At 38.5% G+C, this 23,707-nt stretch overlaps 2 protein-coding genes across 2 annotated transcripts; both read right to left on the bottom strand.

Annotated features, from left to right (window-relative positions):
• Nucleotides 1-2,855: 2,855 nt before the first annotated feature.
• LOC139355093 (uncharacterized) lies at nucleotides 2,856-4,848 on the bottom strand. Its single transcript, XM_070999412.1, has 2 exons — nucleotides 4,049-4,848; nucleotides 2,856-3,144 (listed from the first exon to the last, which is right to left on the bottom strand). The coding sequence occupies exons 1-2, from the start codon at nucleotides 4,846-4,848 to the stop codon at nucleotides 2,856-2,858; spliced, it is 1,089 nt and encodes a 362-aa protein (XP_070855513.1).
• A 908-nt stretch (nucleotides 4,849-5,756) lies between these two features.
• On the bottom strand, nucleotides 5,757-8,309 carry LOC139355092 (uncharacterized). Its single transcript, XM_070999411.1, has one exon. It carries the CDS (start codon nucleotides 8,307-8,309, stop codon nucleotides 5,757-5,759), a length of 2,553 nt encoding a protein of 850 aa, XP_070855512.1.
• Between the last annotated feature and the right edge of the window lie 15,398 nt (nucleotides 8,310-23,707).

Genomic DNA, 23,707 nt, shown 5'->3' with positions numbered 1-23,707 from the left:
ACCTTTAGGGGCTTGTGGAATGATTTTGTTGTTAACTGCATTAAAATATATAACTTTAAAGGTAGTAAAAAATATGACCGTTTTTATGTCATTGACTTTAATTTTGCGAAGGTTTACTGAAATGGGCCTGCTTTCCATCTTTAAAAGCCCATAACTTGGTCAAATGAACTCGGATTTCGATATGGCATACCTTTATGGGCTTGTGGAATGATTATGTTGTTATCTGCATTAAAATATATCTCTTTAAAGGTAGTAAAAAATATGACCGTTTTTATATCTTCATTTTAATTTTGCGAAGGTTTACTGAAATGGGCCTTCCATCTTTAAAAGCCCATAACTTGGTCCAATGAACTCGGATCTCGATATGGCATACCTTTAGGGGCTTGTGGAATGATTTTGTTGTTATCTGCTTTAAAATATTTAACTTTAAAGGTAGTAAAAAATGTAGCAGGATTGCTACGTCGTAGTATGTATGTATGTGTATGTTATTGTATTCCTTCTAGATCATTCGTGTAAGTTCTCGGCGGAATTTTCCAGAAAGAAGGTGGCGACAGAAGTAACGGCAAAGACGGAGATAAAAGAAACGGCAAAGACGGCGGAATCCAGAGCTACGACGAAGAAGACGGCGACAAAAGTGACGGCGGCATTGAGAACTACATCGAAGAAGACAGCGAAACTAACGGCGAAGATGGTGCAGCGAATGACGAAGTGGCTGGCAGCATTCTCAGAATTAGAGGCAAACGGAGCAACGAAAAATGCGGCGAACAAAACGAAGGCGGTGGAAGGAACGAGAATTACGCAGAAGACGGCATGCACAACCAGGCTGGGGAAAATTCTAGAAACGCAAAAAGCAGCGAACGTAAAGCGGTGGTGGAAAATTTTAATGAGAGCATTGACGTCTCGTTGGGCATGGCAGCACAGGTATTGAGTGAGTTTTCAGGCGAGTCGTGTGCCCGCAAATGGACTACTCAAGTGCAAAATATCGCGACCATTTATGGAATAAGAGGAAAATTCGTAAAGATGCTAATGCTGAGCAGAATAAAGGGAAAAGCTTATGAGTGGCTGCACGCAAATTCAGACCGCGTGTTGCTACCGTTGGATGACCTAATGGCAGAGCTGATCTCAACGTTTGGAGAAAAATCATCGAAGTTGGAGATACGGCGCAAATTCGAAGGGCGCCAATGGAAGCAAAGCGAAACTTTCGGGAGTTATGTCGACGACAAGATAATGCTTGCTCAGGGCATTAATATTGATGCAGATGAAATGTTGAGCTGCATCATCGAAGGTATCCCCAATCAAGGGCTACGCAATCTGGCGCATATTCAATGCTTTATGGATACTGGGCACATAAAGAGAGCATTTGCGGATGTAAGCTTGCCAAAGCTATATGGAGTTGGCAGGCCGACGACATCAACGGATCCCAAGGACAGCAAGGAGACTCGTTGTTTCAATTGCAATGCAAAAAGGCATTGGGCGTACGAGTGCAGGAAGTCAAAGCGGGAGAAAGGATCATGCTATGCGTGCGGTGAGATGGGACACTTTGTTGCGAAATACTTGAAGAACAAGAACAAGAACGAGGGCGAAAACAAATATGTAAGATATGTTGAAATTAATTTTGTAAACGATTCTAAAACCAGGTTAATTGCAGAATGCCTCATAGATACAGGAAGCCCAATTTCATTTATTAAAATATCCAAAGTGCCAGAAGACATTTCGAAATTACCAGTTTTAAGTTCGTATTATGGTTTAAACAAAAGTTACCTGAAAACTTATGAAAAAATATTATGTTATGTTTTGAAAAATTTAAGTAAAGTACATTTTAATTTAGTTATTGTGGCAAACGAATCTATGAGTCATGATGTAATCTTGGGGCGAGATTTTATGGATGCTTGTAATCTAAATTTAAACCTTGACACTTTGAAAATGGTTACAGTTGAGAATATTGAAAATCCTTCTGATGTTAGTGATGAAAAGCAGATAGTTAGCGATGAAGTTAGTGATGAAAAGCAGATAGTTAGCGATGATGTTAGTGATGAAAAGCAAATAATTAGCGATGTTGTTAGTAATGTTAGGGATAAAAATACAATTTTTAGCGATGTTAATCATGGAATTAGGGACAGCAGGGAAACAATTAAAGAAATTTTTAGTAAAATCAGAGATGAAGAAGAAGTTACGAATAAAAATTATATTGAGCCGGAAATAAATCTAGTGGAAAAGGAATTATTTAATATAAATTTAACGGATGAAAGTGTAGAATACAAAGTTGGTTATCATGTGAATTATAATGTTAGGTGTCAGTTTGTTAGGATGGTAGAAAGTTGTTATGTAAATAAAGAAAGGCCAAAGGAACCGGAAGTCAGATGCGAAATGAAATTAAGATTAGAGGACTCAAAACCATTCAGTTGTTCGCCCAGACGTTTAGCTTACACAGAAAAAGAAAAATTACAGGTAATATTAGACTAATACTTAAGTGAAGGAACGAATACCAAGTGAATCTGAGTATGCATCTCCAATAGTGTTAGTTAAAAAGAAGTCAGGCGACTTACGACTATGTGTAGATTACCGAAAGCTTAACAAGACTATGGTGAAAGATAATTATCCGTTACCTTTGATTGACGATTTATTAGATACATTAGTAAATAAAACAATATTTTCGAAATAAGATTTAAAGCATGGCTACTTTCATGTGTTTGTGGATAGTGAATTGATAAAATATACCTGTTCAGTTGTGACGCCGTGCCAAAAAAAGCTCTGTACGGCTGTCATTGTAAGAAGGGCTCTTGGAAGTAATTAAACGACTGAAGTTCAAATATAACAGTTTAGCCTTTAATTCATTAGCTTATAATGTGTACACTTCACTCTTCTTCATTAATTAACTTTAACAAAATAATGGGTCGCAATGGACAGCAAAATAAAAGAAGACAATGTTGTTCCGGGCGCTGAAGCTTGTAGTTCTCACTGCCCTTCTCTCTCGTTCTGTCGGGTTGCCAGATCTCCTGACCTTCGTCTTCAGTTGGCAGGGCGATCAACTGTGCATACGAACCAAGTACCGTGGGACTGAACATGCCGCCCGCCAATGCGAAACCCGCGTGATACATGTGTTGTTCAGGATTCTGGATATAAATTCCCTTGTACTCGAAGCGGCTTAGACAAAGAGAAAGAGAAATAACATACGGATGCAATTGATTACCAAGGGAGCAATAGCTGGTTCATGTTAGCATGAGATCGGCAGGCGACAAAGCTTGGAGATGGAGCGTTTTTGACTGCCTGATTTTGTTTTCAGTGTTACAACTCGAACGAGTGAATCCTTTCCAGGATGGAGACTGGTAATTCTACCGAGCGACCATTGCGATGGAGGCAGTTGATCGTCCTTCATGAGTACTAATTCGTTGATTTTAAAATTCTCCTTTTCTTGACACCATTTTGGGCGAGTTTGAAGATGGGACAGCCAATCTCGGCTCCATTGCGTCCAAAACTGACGGATCAAATTTTGATGAGACAGAAATTGCTCACGGAACGACGAGTTTTGAGGGCGACAATGGGCAGGTGCGAGCAGGCTGTCACCAATGAGAAAATGTGCCGGCGTGAGAGCTTCTAAGTCGTCTGGATCCGCTGTTAGCGGACAAAGTGGCCGAGAGTTTAGGCAAGCTTCAATCCGGATAAGCACCGTTGCGAGTTCCTCATAAGTCTGCTTGTGACTTTCGACAGTCCTCTTCAGGTGATGCTTGACGGTAGTGCTAGTAGGAAGTGTTCCGACGAGAGTCCGGTAACCGCTTCTAGGTGAAGTGCCTTCGTAGCCAAGCAGACGAAAATAGCAATGTATCCTTTGTAAGTACTTGTCCCACGAAGCCGTGCTGCCTGGATTTCGATTGCCCCGGTATAATCGACGCCGTTCGCAATGAATGGGCGGTTTGGTGGGTTGACTCTGTGCACCGGGAGGTCGCCCATCAATTGACTTCCGATGCTAGGTGACGCGCGGAAGCACGTGATGCATTTTCGAAGGATTGTTCGGACGGCTTGTCTCCCATTTGGAATCCAGAATTTGTACCTCGTGTGGGCTAAAGTAAGATGAGCGCCGCCATGCAGGGTAGCGTGATGGGAGTTCTGAATTACCAGCTCTGTAAAGAAATGACGCTGCGGTAAGATGATTGGATGTTTGCGATCGAAAGAAAGGTTGGAATGTTTGAGACGACCGCGAACGCGTAAGATGCCGTCGTCAAGAAAGGGAGTGAGATTTCTTAGAGTGCTCTTCGGAGGCAGAGGATTTTCTGCGAGGATCGCGTGCATGTCGGATTGAAAGGTCTCGGCTTGTACTATTTTCACGACGCAGCGAAGTGCATTGTCCAGTTCCTCTGGCGACAGCTGACTGTAAGATCTGGTTTTCTTCGATTGAGCGTTGTGACAAAAGCGCAGTATGTATGCTATGACTCGAACGAGTTTGGTGTAAGTTGAAAGCCGCTCAATGAGATTAATGTCTACTTGGGTGGTGTGCAAACGAATTTGCAAAGATTTTGCTTCTAGGGACTGCTCATCAAACTTTATGTTCGGTACCTCTGTGTCCGGCCACTCACTGGAGTGTTGCCTCAACCATGATGGTCCGTGCCACCAGAGATCAAAGATGGAGATTTCTGATGGGGATAGTCCTCTCGTGGCGCTGTCTGCTGGATTATCTGCCGTGGGAACATGTCTCCATTGGTTTGAGTCGCTGTGGTCCAGAATGTAGGCAACGCGATTGGCAACGAACGTTTTCCATCTAGTAACATCTCCTTTGATCCAGTGGAGAACGATAGTGGCGTCCGTCCAGTATGTAACGGAGATTTTTTCCAACAATTGTTTGCTACTACCCATTTAGTTAGTTTGGTTGCCAGCACAGCGCCGCATAACTCGGTCCTCGGGATCGTGAGGGGTTTCGTTGGACAGATTTTGGATTTTGCAGTGATGAGAGTGGTATAAAACGATGAATCAGGTTGGGGTATACGCATGTAAACCGCCGCTGCGTAGGCGTGAGTGGACCCGTCGCAGAAAGCGTGCAACTGGATATCATGGCGAAAGTCTGGCATATACCGTACGCTGCGAGGTATTCGGATTTTGATGATGTCCTCCAGATTGACACGGAACTTTTTCCATTTGTTAGCGATAGAACTGTGTACTGGGTCGTCCCACCCTAAGTGCTTGCGATCGTTCTCGGAATGGAGGTGTGCCATTGTGACTTCCTTTAGAATTAATTTTGCTGAAATGAGAATAGGGGCGATTAGTCCTAAGGGATCGAAAAGTCTGGCAATGCTCGAAAGAATTTCTCTTTTGGTTGAACCCGTGGGAATGCTCGCTTGCAATTTGTAGGTGAAACAGTCTTGGTTAGGTAACCAATGCATTCCTAAGGTTTTGACTGTATCAGAGCTGTCCCAGCTTCGTGACGTTTGATTGCATCGGTTTGATGAAGGAATGCTGTCTAGAAGCGCTATGTCGTTACTAGACCATTTTCTCAATTCCATATTTGCGGATTTTAGAGCGTTCTGGATTTGTAAACTCTTGTTTTGTGCTGCTGAGATAGTGTGATCACCAGAAAGAATATCGTCGACGTAGATTTCGTGCTTTAAGACCTCTTCTGCCAGTGGATAATTTTCGCGTTCATCCTCTGCAAGTTGACGAACGACTCTAATGGCGGTGAATGGTGCAGAAGCGGTACCGAAAGTTACAGTTGACAGGCAATATTCCTTGATGTTTCCATCCGCCGACCGCCATAAAATCCGCTGGTACTACGTGTTGTCCGGATGTACGTCGATGCAGCGGTACATGCGCTGGATGTCGGCGGTGAAAACATGCCGGTACTGTCTCCAATTCAGCAACACTGCAGGGAGATCATTTTGGAGAGTGGGTCCTACGGACAATACATCGTTTAGAGATCGACCGTTTGAGGTCTTTGCCGATGCGTCGAATACAATGCGCTGTTTGGTGGTGAGACTGTCTTCTTTATAGACAGCGTGATGAGGAAGAACGCAGGATTCAACCCGACAAGATTTTTTGGAGGTACTGACGGTTGATCTCTCACTAGAGACTGCTGGTGTGATTTGTCCCAATTCAAAATATTCTTCGATTCCCTCCTTGTAGCGAATCCATTTGTCTGGATCCCGTTCATAACGCCGCTCTAATTGAAGAAACCTGTTTAAAGCGACTTGATGCGATTTTCCTAGGGCCATTGTGGGATCGAAATGCCATTTGAAAGGTAGTCTTACCATAAAACTACCGTTTGCTTGACGTGTGTGCGTTTCCTTAAAGAAGGACTCACACCACCGCTCTTCGTCAGATTGAAGTGATCGGCTTGGGACAGATTCTATTTCGCAAAAAATTTTCAAAAGCGATTCCGTGTCTAGCGTGGTTTGATGACAGCGAATATTAAGTGTGTGGATTGATTCCTGGAACTTGCCGAGTATCATCCAACCTAAGTGAGAATTTTGTGCAATAGGTTCGTATGGATTTCCGATTCGGGTTACCGGAAGGATAAGACCCGCCATGAGGTCGGCTCCGATGATGAGATCTATGCGTTTCGAGCGATAGTATAAAGGATCCGAGAGCTGGAGTCCGTTGATGTGTTTCCAGTTTTGAGGCGAAAACGATTGGTTTGGTAGATGTGAGGTCAGCGAGTTCATAACGTACGCAGAGTCGACATCTAGATTGAACGTTGGGTTTAGCGACGTTCGGATGCAGCATCTTGCCGTAAAGTTGCACCGTTGACCAGTAGTTTGGCCGACGCCGGCGATCGAAGCGCGGATTCTGCATCGTGGAAGCTGGAGAGCTTGGACGGTATGCTCTGAGATTATTGTAGCTTCCGACCCCTGATCGATGAGGGCAGTTATTGTTGCTTGAGCGCGGCTCTGGGGGTGGCAGACAATAATCCGTGCGGTAGCTAGCAAGATATTCTGTCGCGTTGCATGGGAGGCTAAGGAAGAATAACATTGGAGGTTTGGATTAGCAAAAGGGCTAACTGGTGAGGTGTCGTTGTTCATAATCGAAGCGATATGTGGTTGACTGGATGATACGGTCGGCGAGTAAGGTTGGGGGGCTTGAGTGATGCTTGGCGCCGCGGCCGGATGAAGTAAAGAATGGTGGCGTTGTCCACAGTGGTAGCAATTCTTTACACTTGAACAGCGGGCCAGCATGTGCGATTTGCTCAGGCAGTTGAGGCATAGATTTGACTTACTCACGACCTCCTTACGTTGGTAGCAATCCAAGCTAAGGAATTGCTGACATCGACAAAGGATATGATTACCATTGCAGTGTGGGCAACGAAGCACAGGGGGGCTTGGTTGCGCGTGGATGTTATGAACCGAGATACGTTTTGTGGGGTGATGATCCAGTGATGATCCAGATTGGTTGGTGCCCGAACAGATTCTATTTTCAATGGCGTCCAGGGTGATTAACCGGTTGTTGAGAAACTGTTCGAGATCCTTGTACGAGGGAATGTGGGTTTGACTGCCGAGATTATGTTCCCAGGCGGAGTGCGTCTCTTTCGGTAATTTTGCAGTCAAATAATGGGCGAGCCAGTGATCCCCGTTCTGCAACGACGCGTTGATGGTGTTAAAGGCGACTGCGCAGACGTTGACTGCACTGATCATAGATCGAATATCATCGGGCTTCTCCTTGCTTAGGCTTGGCAACTGGTACAACATGTTCCTGTGATTGGAGAAGACCACGAGTGGATTGTTATAGCGCTGAATTAGTGTGTCCCATGCTACCGTATAGTTAGCGGCCGTCAAAGGAATTTGACGAATATCGCAATCTCGACCAGCTGGCAGAGATTCCTTGAGGAAATGAAACCGTTGAATATTGTCCAGCCGCTCATTTTGATGAATTAACCGAGTGAAGGCGTCATAATATCCAGGCCAGTCCACACAGTTTTCGCTAAACTTGGGCACTGGCAGTTGTGGCATGTGGACACGTGCGTCGGCAACCGTCGACACGGCGGTGGGTGCCGAGGCTGAGGACGGCGTCACTGGGAACTTTATTCGTTGGCCTTCAGCTACAAGGCAATAGGTTTCCATGTACAGATCCTCGAAACTGACGGCGATCTTCTTGGCGTGATAGTCCGTTTTGACATATCCCTCGGTGCAGATGATTACTTGATGGGTGGTCTCAAAAGCCGCGTTTAAACTCTCGATCTGCTGCAGGCGCTTCATGAAATAGCTTTCGGTTTTTCGAGACGCGGCATCCTTCTTATAGTTCTGCTGCAGACGTGTTAGACTTTGAAGACGCTCCTTTTGAAGTGTAATAAAACCTGCTAAGGCCGAATCATCTGCTTCGTGGTCAGACATATTATGAGAATTTTTAACAATTTATTTGAACCTAGCTAGCTCTGCTTGATAAATAAAAAGCACCCGTACTCACGTGATCTTTCCCTTTTTTTACTTATGCCTGAGGTTACGTAACGTTGACTGTAGCGTGAGCGCAGGCTGTACTGTTTTTCGATTCCGCTTTGAGTAGAAGACTTTCCTTGGTTGCGAAATTATAACGGGCCTTCTTGCCGCACCCGTGTGTGTAGAAGGGCTGTCAGGCGACCGGGTGTGTTGGTATTGGTGACTGTGCTCTATCGGTGTGAGAGCACTTGTTGGGGGCACAAACGGAGACGATCGCAATTTGTGTTAGATGGAGTGCTGGGTGTTATGCATTATAACCCACAATTGAAAGATCAAACTGAGCTTTTTAAACTTCAAGCAAGAGTCCCCTCATGGGCCACCATGTTCAGTTGTGACGCCGTGCCAAAAAAAAGCTCTGTACGGCTGTCATTGTAAGAAGGGCTCTTGGGAGTAATTAAACGACTGAAGTTCAAATATAACAGTTTAGCCTTTAATTCATTAGCTTATAATGTGTACACTTCACTCTTCTTCATTAATTAACTTTAACAAAATAATGGGTCGCAATGGACAGCAAAATAAAAGAAGACAATGTTGTTCCGGTCGCTGAAGCTTGTAGTTCTCACTGCCCTTCTCTCTCGTTCTGTCGGGTTGCCAGATCTCCTGACCTTCGTCTTCAGTTGGCAGGGCGATCAGCTGTGCATACGAACCAAGTACCGTGGGACTGAACAATACCTCATTTATGACGCCTTTAGGACAATTTGAGTTTATGCGGATGCCAATGGGGCTGAAGAATGCACCAGCGGTGTTTCAACGATTTATCAATAAGATTTTTGCAGCCATGATAATGGATGGTACGGTAGTTATATACATGGACGATATCATGATTGCGAGTAAAGAAATGCAAGAACATTTAAGTGTTCTTAGAGAAGTTTTTGATAGATTAGCAAGGAACAAACTAGAATTGAGAATGGACAAGTGTGAGTTTCTACAAGCAAGTGTACAATACTTAGGATTTTTGGTAACTAGCAAAGGAATACAGGCTAATGACAAAGGAATAGAAGCTGTTCGAGATTTTCCCGTTCCAGACAAAGTACACGGTGTTAGAAGCTTTCTGGGTTTGTGTTCGTATTTCAGAAGGTTCATTAAAGATTTTTCGATGATCGCTAAACCTCTATATGAGTTGTTAAAAAAGGATAAAGAATTTGTATTTGAAGAAAAGGAATTGCAATGTTTTGAAATGCTTAAGAAAAAGTTGGTGGAAGCTCCAGTGTTAGGATTATATTATTACAAGGACGAGGTAGAATTGCATACAGACGCCAGTGCACAAGGTTTTGGAGCAGTTTTGCTGCAAAGAAAAGAGGATAAGAAGCTTCATCCAATATTTTATTTTTCGAAAGCAACAACAAAAGACGAAGCAAAGTATCATAGTTTTGAACTGGAAACGTTAGCAATAATTTACGCTCTTAGAAGATTTAGAATTTATGTGCAGGGTAGACGATTTAGAATAGTCACAGATTGTAACTCACTGACGTTGACGTTAAATAGAATTGAGTTAAACCCCCGTATTGCACGGTGGGCGTTAGAATTGCTAGAGTATGACTTTGAATTAGTCCACAAATCGGGGAAACTTATGCAACATGTTGACGCGTTAAGTAGAAATACAAACATAATGGTAGTTGAAACGAATAGCTTTGAAGATAATTTAATTATTTGTCAAGCGAAAGATGAAAAATTAAAAGATGTTAGAAAAAAGTTAGAAAATGAGGAAGATAAAATGTTTGAGATGAGGAATGGAGTTATATATAGAAAGTCGAATAATGGAAAGCTGTTATTTTGTGTTCCAGAAGAAATGGAGGAAAAGATATTATACAAATATCACAATGAATTGGGTCATTTAGAAAGAGATAAAGTTATGGATGCTATTGTTAGGACGTATTGGTTTTCGAATATGAAAGAGAAAGTGGTTAGACATATTGAAAATTGTATAAAATGTGTAGCATATTCGCCGAAGTCAGGGAAAGGGGAAGGACTGTTGCACAGTATACCAAAAGGAAATGTGCCATTTGAAATTATACATATTGATCATTATGGACCGGTTGATAATCGAAGAGCAAAGAAACATCTCTTTGTGGTTATAGACGGATTTACCAAATATGTTAGGCTATATGCAACAAAAACGACGAACACAAAGGAAGTTATTATAGCATTGAAAGACTACTTCAGGTCTTACAGCAGACCAACTTGTATAGTTTCGGATAGGGGAAGCTGTTTTACGTCGGAAGATTTCGGAAAATTTATGGAAGAATGTAATATTAAACATGTAAAAATTGCGACCGGGTCACCTCAAGCCAATGGACAAGTAGAAAGGATTAATAGGATTGTGGGACCAATGATAGCTAAATTAGCAGATCCAGAAGAGAAAATGCATTGGGACACAGTTGTGGAAGATGTTGAGTTTTCATTAAACAACACGAAGCAAAGAAGCATAGCACAAATGCCAAGTAAAATGTTGTTTGGAATCGAGCAGAAAGGAAAAGTTATTGATGAATTGAGACAAAAGTTAGAAGAATTAGATAATGTTAGTGATGTTAGAGATTTAGACAAAATTAGGAAAGATGGTTCAGAAGCGCAAAGAAAATTACAAAAAAACAACGAACAGAGATATAATGGAAAAAGGACAAAGAGTTCGGAGTACAAAGTGGGAGACTATATTATGGTAAAAAATTTTGATAGCTCAGTAGGAGTCGCAAGAAAGCTAATACCTAAACACAAGGGTCCTTATGTTATAGATAAAGTTTTGAGAAATGATAGATACTTGATAAAAGATGTTGAAGGTTTTCAATTATCGCGTTGCCCTTATCAAGGTGTCTGGAGTAGCCAAAATATTAAGCATTGGATTGGAAAACGGAAATAAAGTTGTAAATATATCTAAAAATTTGTAAATACAAAACTAAATTGTAGAAACTAAGATAAATATAAGAAATCAATTGTAAATTAACACAAGATCAGGGGATCTTAAAATGTCAGGACGGCCGAATTGTAGCAGGATTGCTACGTCATAGTATGTATGTATGTGTATGTTATTGTATTCCTTCTAGATCATTCGTGTAAGTTCTAAGAATAAGTTGTTGTTGTTGTACGATGCCGCTCACTGTGCTCTAACTCTCTCTCTCGATTTCATCACTCTCTCAATGAATCGGGGGTTGATGCGGATCGTGAGCTGAGAGCGAGGGCAGTTGAACGCCGACCGTGATCCTGAACATACCACATTATAAAATAAAAGAAAAGACTAGAAGTACAGATTTGTGTTGGTGTTTAACTTCAGGGGAATACGTTTTACCCCTACATATATAACTTTAAATGTAGTAAAAAATATGACGGTTTTCATGTCATTGATTTTAATTTTGCGAAGATTTTTTGACATGGGCCTTCTTTCCTTCTTTAAAAGCCCATAACTTGGTCAAATAAACTCGAGTCTCGATATGGCATACCTTTATGTGCTTGTGGAATGATTTTGTAGTAATCTGTATTAAAATATATAACTTTAAAGGTAGTAAAAAATATGACCATTTTTATGTCATTGATTTAAATTTTGCGAAGGTTTACTGAAATGGGCCTTCTTTCCATCTTTAAAAGCCCTTAACTTGGTCAAATGAACTCGGATCTCGATATGGCATACCTTTATGGGCTTGTGTATGATTTTGTTGTAATCTGTATTAAAATGTATAACTTTAAAGGTAGTAAAAAATATGACCATATCCATGTAATTGTCTTCTTTACATCTTTAAAAAGGACTTGGATTTCGATATGGCATACCTTTATGGGCTTGTGGAATGATTATGTTGTTATCTGCATTAAAATATATAACTTTAAATGTAGTAAAAAATATGACGGTTTTTATGTCATTGATTTTAATTTTGCGAAGATTTTTTGACACGGGCCTTCTTTCCTTCTTTAAAAGCCCATAGCTTGGTCAAATGAACTCGAATCTCGATATGGCATACCTTTATGTGCTTGTGGAATGATTTTGTAGTAATCTGTATTAAAATATATAACTTTAAAGGTATTAAAAATATGTGACCGTTTTTTTGTCATTGATTTTAATTTTGCGAAGGTTTACTGAAATGGGCCTTCTATCCATCTTTAAAAGCCCATAACTTGGTCAAAAGGACTCGGATTTCGATATGGCATACCTCTATGGGCTTGTGGAATGATTATGTTGTTATCTGCATTAAAATATATAACTTTAAAGGTAGTAAAAAATATGACCGTTATAGTAGTATAAACTGCTATACTTATTAAACACTTTATTACACTGAACTGTTCTCCTTCACTTCTTGTTCGCAATTGGCTGGTTTTACATAGCGTCGGTTTTACATACGATTACGTGAAGTTGGCTGCGATCAATATCGATACTTAACATTTTAGAGTTGCCAGGTTGGCCACTTTACAACAGGAGATACTTTAGATGCTAACGACTATTAAACAGCTAGCCGTTACATTCAAATACTTGTTGATATACATTTACAACAAAGAGTTATACTCAAATATATACAAGACACTTATCCTACTACAATTCGGCCATCCTGACTGGTTGATCACCTGATCAAGATATATTGATTTAAAAGTTATGCTTATTATATCTATGGTTATGGTTATGGTTACATAAGTTTCATTGTCTTGTTATACTTTACATTTTTATTTTTTTTTTTGTTTTTTACTTTTATTTTTATTCTTTATCCAATGTCTTAAATTTTGGGCACTCCAAACACCTAGATAAGGACTTCGTGCTAATTGAAACCCTTCGACGTCTTTTAATAAAAACCTGTCATTGCGCATCGCTTTTGCAATCACATATGGTCCCTTATGTTTGGGAATCAGTTTCCTAGCAGTCCCAACAGTCGAGTCAAAATTCTTCACCATTACATAGTCTCCTTTTTTATACCCTTTAGCCTTTACACGTCTTTTATTATAAATTTTTCGTTATAATCTTGAACTTGTTTTTGGTGGGTCGCAGCTTTTTTTCTTATTTGTGCTAAACTATCTAATTTTGTATTTTCATTTATGTCCTCTAGCTTTTCCTTAAGTTCATCAACAATCTTTCCTTTTTGTTCTACTCCAAACAGCATTTTACTCGGAAGTTGTCTTATACTTCTGTGCAACGTATTATTAAGAGCATGTTCTATTTTATTTATAACATTGTCCCAGTATACACCTTTACTTTGATCAACTAATTTTGCTATCATTGGTCCAAGGCTCCTGTTAATCCTTTCGACTTGACCATTTGCCTGAGGTGAGCCTGTGGCTATCTTGATATGCTTCACATTATACTCTTCCATGAATTCTTCGAAGTCCTTAGACGTAAAACAACTACCGCGGTCTGAAACTATACATTTTGGACGACTGTATGCCCTAAAGTAATCTTTTAATGCCGTTATTACCTCCCTAGTACTTGTTGATTTAGTTGAATAGAGTCTTACAAATTTCGTAAATCCGTCGACTACCACAAAAATATGCTTTTTTGCTCTCGATGAGTCTACTGGACCATAATGATCAATGTGTATTAACTCGAATGGTTTGCTTCCCTTGGGAATACTGTTCAAAAAACCTTCTCCTTTACCTGATTTTGGTGAAAACGCTACACATTTTAAACAATTTTCTATATGCGCAACACACTTTTCTTTCAAGCTTGGAAACCAATACGTTTTTGAAATTATGTCCATCATTTTATCTCTTCCTACATGTCCTATTTCGTTATGATATTTATATAGTACCTGATTTTCCATTTCTTCTGGCACGTAAAACAGTATTCTATTGCCATTTGCTTTTCTGTACACTACACCATTTCTCATTTCAAATAATTTAAGTTCTGCTTTCTCTAAAACGGTTTTAAGCTTCTTAATTCTTAAATCTTTTCCTTGACAAATGACTAAATTTTCTTCAAAACTGTTGGTTTCTACTATTAGAATATTATTATACCTGCTGAGAGCATCCACATGTTGCATTTTGTTTCCAGCCCTGTGACATATCTCAAGATCATAGTTTTCCATCTCCAAGGCCCATCTCGATATCTTCGGATTAAGTTCTGCCTTATTAAGTGTTAACTTAAGTGCAATACAGTCGGTTACTAGTCTCACATGCTTTCCTTGCAAATATATCCTAAATCTACGAAGAGCATAAATAACCGCTAAAGTCTCGAGTTCAACACTATGTAATTTAGCCTCATCTGCTGTAGTACGCTTAGAGAAATAGAATACAGGGTGTAACTTGCCATCATCTTTCTTTTGTAACAGTACTGCACCAAATCCCAGAGCGCTGGCGTCACAATGTAATTCTGTATCGTCTTTGTAATTATATAACGCTAGTACTGGTGACTCAATAAGTTTTTCCTTTAGACTGAGAAAACAATTCATCTCTACTTCACCAAATTGAAATGGTTTGTCTTTCCTTAACAGGTCGTACAAAGGTTTTGCTATTGTAGAGAAATCCTTTATAAACCTTCGAAAATATGAAGAAAGTCCCAAAAAACTTTGTACTGCCTGTACCTTGGAGGGAACTGGAAAATTTTTTACGGCTTCAATGCCCTTATCGTCTGCCCTGATGCCATTCTCGGAAATCAAAAATCCTAAATACTTTATATTTGATTTTAAAAACTCACATTTATCCATTCTAAGTTCTAATCTGTTCTGTGTAAGCCTTTTAAAAATTTCTTCTAATGTTTCCAAATGCTCATTAATATCTTTGCTGGCGACCATTATATCATCCATGTACACTACTACTTTGTTGTTTCTAATCATGTCATCAAAAATTTTATTAACAAAGCGTTGAAAAACAGCCGGTGCGTTTTTGATACCCATTGGCATTCTTAAAAATTCAAATTGTCCTAGTGGAGTCACGAATGAAGTATATTTGACAGATTCTTCATGTACAAAAACATGAAAATATCCATTTTTAAGATCTAACTTCGATAATAATTTTTTGTCAACTAATTTATCTAATAAATCATCGATGTGTGGCAGTGGGTAGTTATCTTTTAGCAGTGCTTTGTTAAGTTTCCTATAATCAATGCATAATCTAATTTCACCTGTTTTCTTCTTGACTAATACTATCGGAGATGCAAATTCTGATTCGCTTGGTCTTATTATATCGCTTTTCAAATATTCGTCTAGTAATTTTTGAAGCTTATCCTTTTCTGTATATGATAATCGTCGAGGACTACAACTGAAAGGTTTTGCATTATCTAGGCATAGCTTCATTTCTGCTCTAATCATTGGCCTTTCAGGTCTAGTTGCTTTTACATAACTGTTTTCAATTATTTTCAAGAAACGACATTGTATTTGATAAGTAGTGCTTTTGTCCCAGTTAAATTCAATCGTTTCGTTGTTTGTACAGTCGATATTAAGTATTTCGGTTTCAAAATTGTCAATTTCCAGTTGCCTGTTTACATTTGTACATTCCGTTTTTTCATTGTTAAGTCTCATAACTGTCTGACCGATATTTCCACTATTTCGTCTCGTAACTGTTTGACCGTCATTTTCACTATTTCGTCCCGTAACTGTTTGACTCATTGTTTTACTGTTTCGTCCCGTAACTGTTTGACTCATTGTTTCATTGTTTCGTCTCGTAACTGTTTGACTCGTTGTTTCATTGTTTTGTATCATCGCCCTGTGACCTATTCTTTTATTATGATCTTTCACGACTGCATGTTCCGCTTTTACAGCTTCAGTCGCCAATTCCAAAACATTCTCGGTTATATAGTCATCTAAACACTCAATATTATGATTTACTTCAGCAATGCGCAACGACAGATCACTAGTAGCACTCGTCGGGTTATGTTTTGATATATCTTCTACAGTTATCATCTTTAAAGTTCTTAAATCTAAATTTAAATCGCAAGCATCCATGAAATTTCTACCCAAAACCACATCATACATCATAGACTCATTGGCAACAACTGTTAAATTGAAGTAACATTTTATTTTTTCTTTTAATACAAAACATAAAATTTTTCCATAGATTTGTAATGGGCTTCTATTTATACCAAAATAATGTTCTTTAACTTCATGTAGTTTGGCCTCCCTGGGCAACAAAGATAATTTAATCAATGAAATTGGACTGCCAGAGTCTGAGATGCATGCTGTAACCATAGGAGATATAATTTGATTGTCAAAATAAATTTTAATACACCTTACATATTTATTTTTAGCATTTCCCTTCCTTTCCTCGCATTGGGCTACGAAGTGGCCGAACTTGCCACAAGCATAGCAGGATCCTGGCACCCTTGCTGGCTTTCGACAATCCTTAGCGATGTGTCCTCTGGCGTTGCAATTACCGCAGCGGAATCCTCCGTTGTCGCTCCTATTCCTGTTCAGCTCCTTCGACACCAACTCCTTTGGCTTGTCCAAACGGATACCAGCAAACGCACGGAGAATTTGCATCGGATCTGTGAAGCATTGGATCCGGGCTTGATCACGCAAATTCTGTGCTGGTATTCCCTCGACTATCTGATCAACCAATTCGTCCGGTTCGATGTTGATGCTGCTGGCTAGCATTGTCTTTGCCTCAAAATACACCGCGAACTTTTCGGAATGATGCCACTTTAAATCTTCAAATTTGCGTCGTGCCTCTGCTTTTGAAAGCTTATCGCCGAATGCTAATATCAGCTGTTCCAAAAGATTCTCTGCCGGCTCCATAATACGCGTTGCATTTGCATGCAACCAGCGCTGAGCGACACCCTTCAGTTTGGACACAATCACCATCTTCATGCCCACTGCATCCAGGTTGTACATTTCAGCAATGTTGCGTACTTGCTGGGTCCAAATGTTTGCACAAGAAGATCCATCAAAATCCATGATGATTTCCTTGGCAAATGAAAGTGACATATTTGGCGCTTCTAGTCCTTTGTTTACAACTGCCACTCGTTGTTGCTCAACACCGTTTCTTACATCGATATCGGTTTCGCTATCGATATCAGCACTTCCATCGGTGCTTGGTATTTTTCCGCCAACTGCTTCCTCGAAGTTTTCGCCTTGCACTGCTCGCTTTACTCCCTCGCTGCTCACTGCTTGGTTGCAGTTTTCGGCCATGTTGATGACGTCATTGCCAACTGCTTGCGACGCGGCTCTTACTTGTGCAAGAATGTTCTGGAGCTCCTTCTTACCAGCTTGGATTTCAGCGCGTATTTGTTGTAGCGACAACACTCCTTCGGCTACAGCAAACCACTCGTCTCCCTTGGGCCTTGAAGCCGCTGCAGGAATCAGTTCCGACCTAGGGTTGGCATCCTCAGCAGAGAAATCCTCCCCCAAGTCATCTTCCGGCTCTAACTCCTGAGCCCGATCAGCCAGGAGCTCGTTGTCAGCGTACTGCGGCAGTGGGGACTCCGGGCGAGTTCCACGAACTAGCGGGTCCAAGCCATTTAGTCGTGCCGCCAGTTCGGCCTTATTGCTGATCGTCGGCAAGTTTAATGCCGCCAACCACCTTTTGAGCTGGACGACCGTGAACTTTTGGACATCAATTAGATCCATTTTATGGGTCAGAACCACTTCTGAAGTTTATAGTAGTATAAACTGCTATACTTATTAAACACTTTATTACACTGAACTGTTCTCCTTCACTTCTTGTTCGCAATTGGCTGGTTTTACATAGCGTCGGTTTTACATACGATTACGTGAAGTTGGCTGCGATCAATATCGATACTTAACATTTTAGAGTTGCCAGGTTGGCCACTTTACAACAGGAGATACTTTAGATGCTAACGACTATTAAACAGCTAGCCGTTACATTCAAATACTTGTTGATATACATTTACAACAAAGAGTTATACTTAAATATATACAAGACACTTATCCTACTACACCGTTTTTATGTCATTGATTTTAATTTTGCGAAGGTTTACAGAAATGGGCCTTCTTTACATCTTTAAAATCCCATAACTTACTCAAATGAAGTCGGATTTCGATATGGCATACTTTTATGGGCTTGTGGAATGATTATGTTGTTATCTGCATTAAAATATATATCTTTAAAGCTAGTAAAAAATATGACCGTTTTTATGTCTTGATTTTAATTTTGCGAAGGTTAACTGAAATTGACCTTCTTTCCATCTTCAAAAGCCCATAACTTGGTCAAATGAACTCGGATTTCGATATGGCATACCTTTATGGGCTTGTGGAATGATTATGTTGTTATCTACATTTAAGTAACTTTAAAGGTAGTAAAAAATATGACCGTTTTTATGTCATTGATTTTAATTTTGCGAAGGTTTACTGAAATGGACCTTATTTCCATCTTTAAAAGCCCATAGCCTGGTCAAATGAACTTGGATTTTGATATGGCATACCTTTACGGGCTTGTTGGATGATTTTGTTGATATCTGTATTAAAATATATAACTTTAAAGGTAGTAAAAAATATGACCGTTTTTATGTCATTGATTTTAATTTTGCGAAGGTTTACAGAAATGGGACTTCTTTACATCTTTAAAAGCCCATAACTTAGTCAAATGAAGTCGGATTTCGATATGGCATACCTTTATGGGCTTGTGGAATGATTATGTTGTTATCTGCATTAAAATTTATAACTTTAAAGGTAGTAAAAAATATGACCGTTTTTATGTCTTGATTTTAATTTTGCGAAGGTTAACTGAAAATGGCCTTCTTTCCATCTTTAAAAGCCCATAACTTGGTCAAATGAAGTCGGATTTCGATATGGCATACCTTTATAGGCTTGTGGAATGATTATGTTGTTATCTGCATTAAAATATATAACTTTAAATGTAGTAAAAAATATGACGGTTTTTATGTCATTGATTTTAATTTTGCGAAGATTTTTTGACATGGGCCATAACTTGGTCAAATGAACTCCAATCTCGATATGGCATGCCTTTATGTGCTTGTGGAATGATTTTGTAGTAATCTGTATTAAAATATATAACTTTAAAGGTATTAAAAATATGTGACCGTTTTTTTGTCATTGATTTTAATTTTGCGAAGGTTTACTGAAATGGGCCTTCTATCCATCTTTAAAAGCCCATAACTTGGTCAAAAGGACTCGGATTTCGATATGGCATACCTCTATGGGCTTGTGGAATGATTATGTTGTTATCTGCATTAAAATATAAAACTTTAAAGGTAGTAAAAAATATGACCGTTTTTATGTCATTGATTTTAATTTTGCGAAGGTTTACAGAAATGGGCCTTCTTTACATCTTTAAAATCCCATAACTTACTCAAATGAAGTCGGATTTCGATATGGCATACTTTTATGGGCTTGTGGAATGATTATGTTGTTATCTGCATTAAAATATATTACTTTAAAGGTAGTAAAAAATATGACCGTTCTTATGTCATTGATTTTAATTTTGCAAAGGTTTACTGAAATGGGCCTTCTTCCCATCTTTAAAGCCCATAACCTGGTCAAAAGGACTCGGATTTCGATATGGCATACCTTTATGGGCTTGTGGAATGATTTTGTTGTTATCTGCATTAAAATTTGTAACTTTAAAGGTAGTAAAAAATATGACCGTTTTTGTGTCTTGATTTTAATTTTGCGAAGGTTAACTGAAATTGGCCTTCTTTCCATCTTTAAAAGCCCATAGCTTGGTCAAATGAACTCGGATTTCGATATGGCATACCTTTATGGGCTTGTGGTATGATTATGTTGTTATCTGCATTAAAATATATTACTTTAAAGGTAGTAAAAAATATGACCGTTTTTATGTCATTGATTTTAATTTTGCAAAGGTTTACTGAAATGGGCCTTCTTCCCATCTTTAAAGCCCATAACTTGGTCAAAAGGACTTGGATTTCGATATGGCATACCTCTATGGGCTTGTGGAATGATTATGTTCTTATCTGCATAAAAATTTATAGCTTTAAAGGTAGTAAAAACTATGATCGTTTTTATATCATTGATTTTAATTTTGGGAAGGCTTACAGAAATTGGCCTTTTTTACATCTTTAAAAGCCCATAACTTGGTCAAAAGGACTCGGATTTCGATATGGCTTACCTCTATGGGCTTGTGGAATGATTATGTTGTTATCTGCATTAAAATATATTACTTTAAAGGTAGTAAAAAATATGACCGTTCTTATGTCATTGATTTTAATTTTGCAAAGGTTTACTGAAATGGGCCTTCTTCCCATCTTTAAAGCCCATAACCTGGTCAAAAGGACTCGGATTTCGATATGGCATACCTTTATGGGCTTGTGGAATGATTATGTTGTTATCTGCACTAAAATATATTACTTTAAAAGTAGTGAAAAATATGACCGTTTTTATGTCATTGATTTTAATTTTGCAAAGGTTTACTGAAATGGGCCTTCTTCCCATCTTTAAAGCCCATAACTTGGTCAAAAGGACTCGGATTTCGATATGGCATACCTCTATGGGCTTGTGGAATGATTATGTTCTTATCTGCATAAAAATATATAACTTTAAAGGTAGTAAAAAATATGATCGTATTTATGTCATTGATGTTAATTTTGCGAAGGTTTACAGAAATAAGCCTTTTTTACATCTTTAAAAGCCCATAACTTGGTCAAAAGGACTCGGATTTCGATATGGCTTACCTCTATGGGCTTGTGGAATGATTATGTTGTTATCTGCATTAAAATATATTACTTTAAAGGTAGTAAAAAATATGACCGTTCTTATGTCATTGATTTTAATTTTGCAAAGGTTTACTGAAATGGGCCTTCTTCCCATCTTTAAAGCCCATAACCTGGTCAAAAGGACTCGGATTTCGATATGGCATACCTTTATGGGCTTGTGGAATGATTATGTTGTTATCTGCACTAAAATATATTACTTTAAAAGTAGTGAAAAATATGACCGTTTTTATGTCATTGATTTTAATTTTGCAAAGGTTTACTGAAATGGGCCTTCTTCCCATCTTTAAAGCCCATAACTTGGTCAAAAGGACTCGGATTTCGATATGGCATACCTCTATGGGCTTGTGGAATGATTATGTTCTTATCTGCATAAAAATATATAACTTTAAAGGTAGTAAAAAATATGATCGTATTTATGTCATTGATGTTAATTTTACGAAGGTTTACAGAAATAAGCCTTTTTTACATCTTTAAAAGCCCATAACTTGGTCAAAAGGACTCGGATTTCGATATGGCTTACCTCTATGGGCTTGTGGAATGATTATGTTGCTATCTGCAATAAAATATATTACTTTAAAGGTAGTAAAAAATATGACCGTTCTTATGTCATTGATTTTAATTTTGCAAAGGTTTACTGAAATGGGCCTTCTTCCCATCTTTAAAGCCCATAACTTGGTCAAAAGGACTCGGATTTCGATATGGCATACCTCTATGGGCTTGTGGAATGATTATGTTCTTATCTGCATAAAAATATATAACTTTAAAGGTAGTAAAAAATATGATCGTATTTATGTCATTGATGTTAATTTTGCGAAGGTTTACAGAAATAAGCCTTTTTTACATCTTTAAAAGCCCATAACCTGGTCAAAAGGACTCGGATTTCGATATGGCATACCTTTATGGGCTTGTGGAATGATTATGTTGTTATCTGCATTAAAATTTGTAACTTTAAAGGTAGTAAAAAATATGACCGTTTTTGTGTCTTGATTTTAATTTTGCGAAGGTTAACTGAAATTGGCCTTCTTTCCATCTTTAAAAGCCCATAGCTTGGTCAAATGAACTCGGATTTCGATATGGCATACCTTTATGGGCTTGTGGTATGATTATGTTGTTATCTGCATTAAAATATATTACTTTAAAGGTAGTAAAAAATATGACCGTTTTTATGTCATTGATTTTAATTTTGCAAAGGTTTACTGAAATGGGCCTTCTTCCCATCTTTAAAGCCCATAACTTGGTCAAAAGGACTTGGATTTCGATATGGCATACCTCTATGGGCTTGTGGAATGATTATGTTCTTATCTGCATAAAAATGTATAACTTTAAAGGTAGTAAAAACTATGATCGTTTTTATATCATTGATTTTAATTTTGGGAAGGCTTACAGAAATTGGCCTTTTTTACATCTTTAAAAGCCCATAACTTGGTCAAAAGGACTCGGATTTCGATATGGCTTACCTCTATGGGCTTGTGGAATGATTATGTTGTTATCTGCATTAAAATATATTACTTTAAAGGTAGTAAAAAATATGACCGTTCTTATGTCATTGATTTTAATTTTGCAAAGGTTTACTGAAATGGGCCTTCTTCCCATCTTTAAAGCCCATAACCTGGTCAAAAGGACTCGGATTTCGATATGGCATACCTTTATGGGCTTGTGGAATGATTATGTTGTTATCTGCACTAAAATATATTACTTTAAAAGTAGTGAAAAATATGACCGTTTTTATGTCATTGATTTTAATTTTGCAAAGGTTTACTGAAATGGGCCTTCTTCCCATCTTTAAAGCCCATAACTTGGTCAAAAGGACTCGGATTTCGATATGGCATACCTCTATGGGCTTGTGGAATGATTATGTTCTTATCTGCATAAAAATATATAACTTTAAAGGTAGTAAAAAATATGATCGTATTTATGTCATTGATGTTAATTTTGCGAAGGTTTACAGAAATAAGCCTTTTTTACATCTTTAAAAGCCCATAACTTGGTCAAAAGGACTCGGATTTCGATATGGCTTACCTCTATGGGCTTGTGGAATGATTATGTTGCTATCTGCAATAAAATATATTACTTTAAAGGTAGTAAAAAATATGACCGTTTTTCTGCTATTGATTTTAATTTTGCGAAGGATTACTGAAATGGGCCTTATTTCCATCTTTGAGGCCCATAACTTGGTCAAAAGGACTCGGTTTTCGATATGGCATACCTTTATGGGCTTGTAGAATGATTATGTTGTTATCTGCATTAAAATATATTACTTTAAAGGTAGTAAAAAATATGACCGTTCTTATGTCATTGATTTTAATTTTGCAAAGGTTTACTGAAATGGGCCTTCTTCCCATCTTTAAAGCCCATAAATTGGTCAAAAGGGCTCGGATTTCGATATGGCATACCTTTATGGGCTTGTGGAATGATTATGTTGTTATCTGCATTAAAATATATTACTTTAAAGGTAGTAAAAAATATGACCGTTTTTATGTCATTGATTTTAATTTTGCAAAGGTTTACTGAAATGGGCCTTCTTCCCATCTTTAAAGCCCATAACTTGGTCAAAAGGACTCGGATTTCGATATGGCTTACCTCTATGGGCTTGTGGAATGATTATGTTGTTATCTACATTAAAATATATAACTTTAAAGTTAGTAAAAAATATGGTCGTTTTTATGTCATTGATTTTAATTTTGCGAAGGTTAACTGAAATTGACCTTCTTTCCATCTTCAAAAGCCCATAGCTTGGTCAAATGAA

This window comes from Drosophila suzukii, unplaced genomic scaffold (genome assembly GCF_043229965.1).
Source record: "Drosophila suzukii unplaced genomic scaffold, CBGP_Dsuzu_IsoJpt1.0 scf_8, whole genome shotgun sequence".
Classification (NCBI taxonomy): Eukaryota; Metazoa; Arthropoda; class Insecta; order Diptera; family Drosophilidae; genus Drosophila; species Drosophila suzukii.
Note: the sequence above shows the minus strand (reverse complement) of the source record. Positions and strands in the feature narration are given on the sequence as shown.

Coding starts and splice junctions, on each gene's coding strand:
- LOC139355093 (XM_070999412.1), bottom strand. CDS start 4,848: ATGGGTAGTAGCAAACAATTGTTGGAAAAAATCTCCGTTACATACTGG. Junction 3,145..4,048: donor CTTACTTTAGCCCACACGAG/GTACAAATTCTG, acceptor TCTTTGTCTAAG/CCGCTTCGAGTACAAGGGAA.
- LOC139355092 (XM_070999411.1), bottom strand. CDS start 8,309: ATGTCTGACCACGAAGCAGATGATTCGGCCTTAGCAGGTTTTATTACA.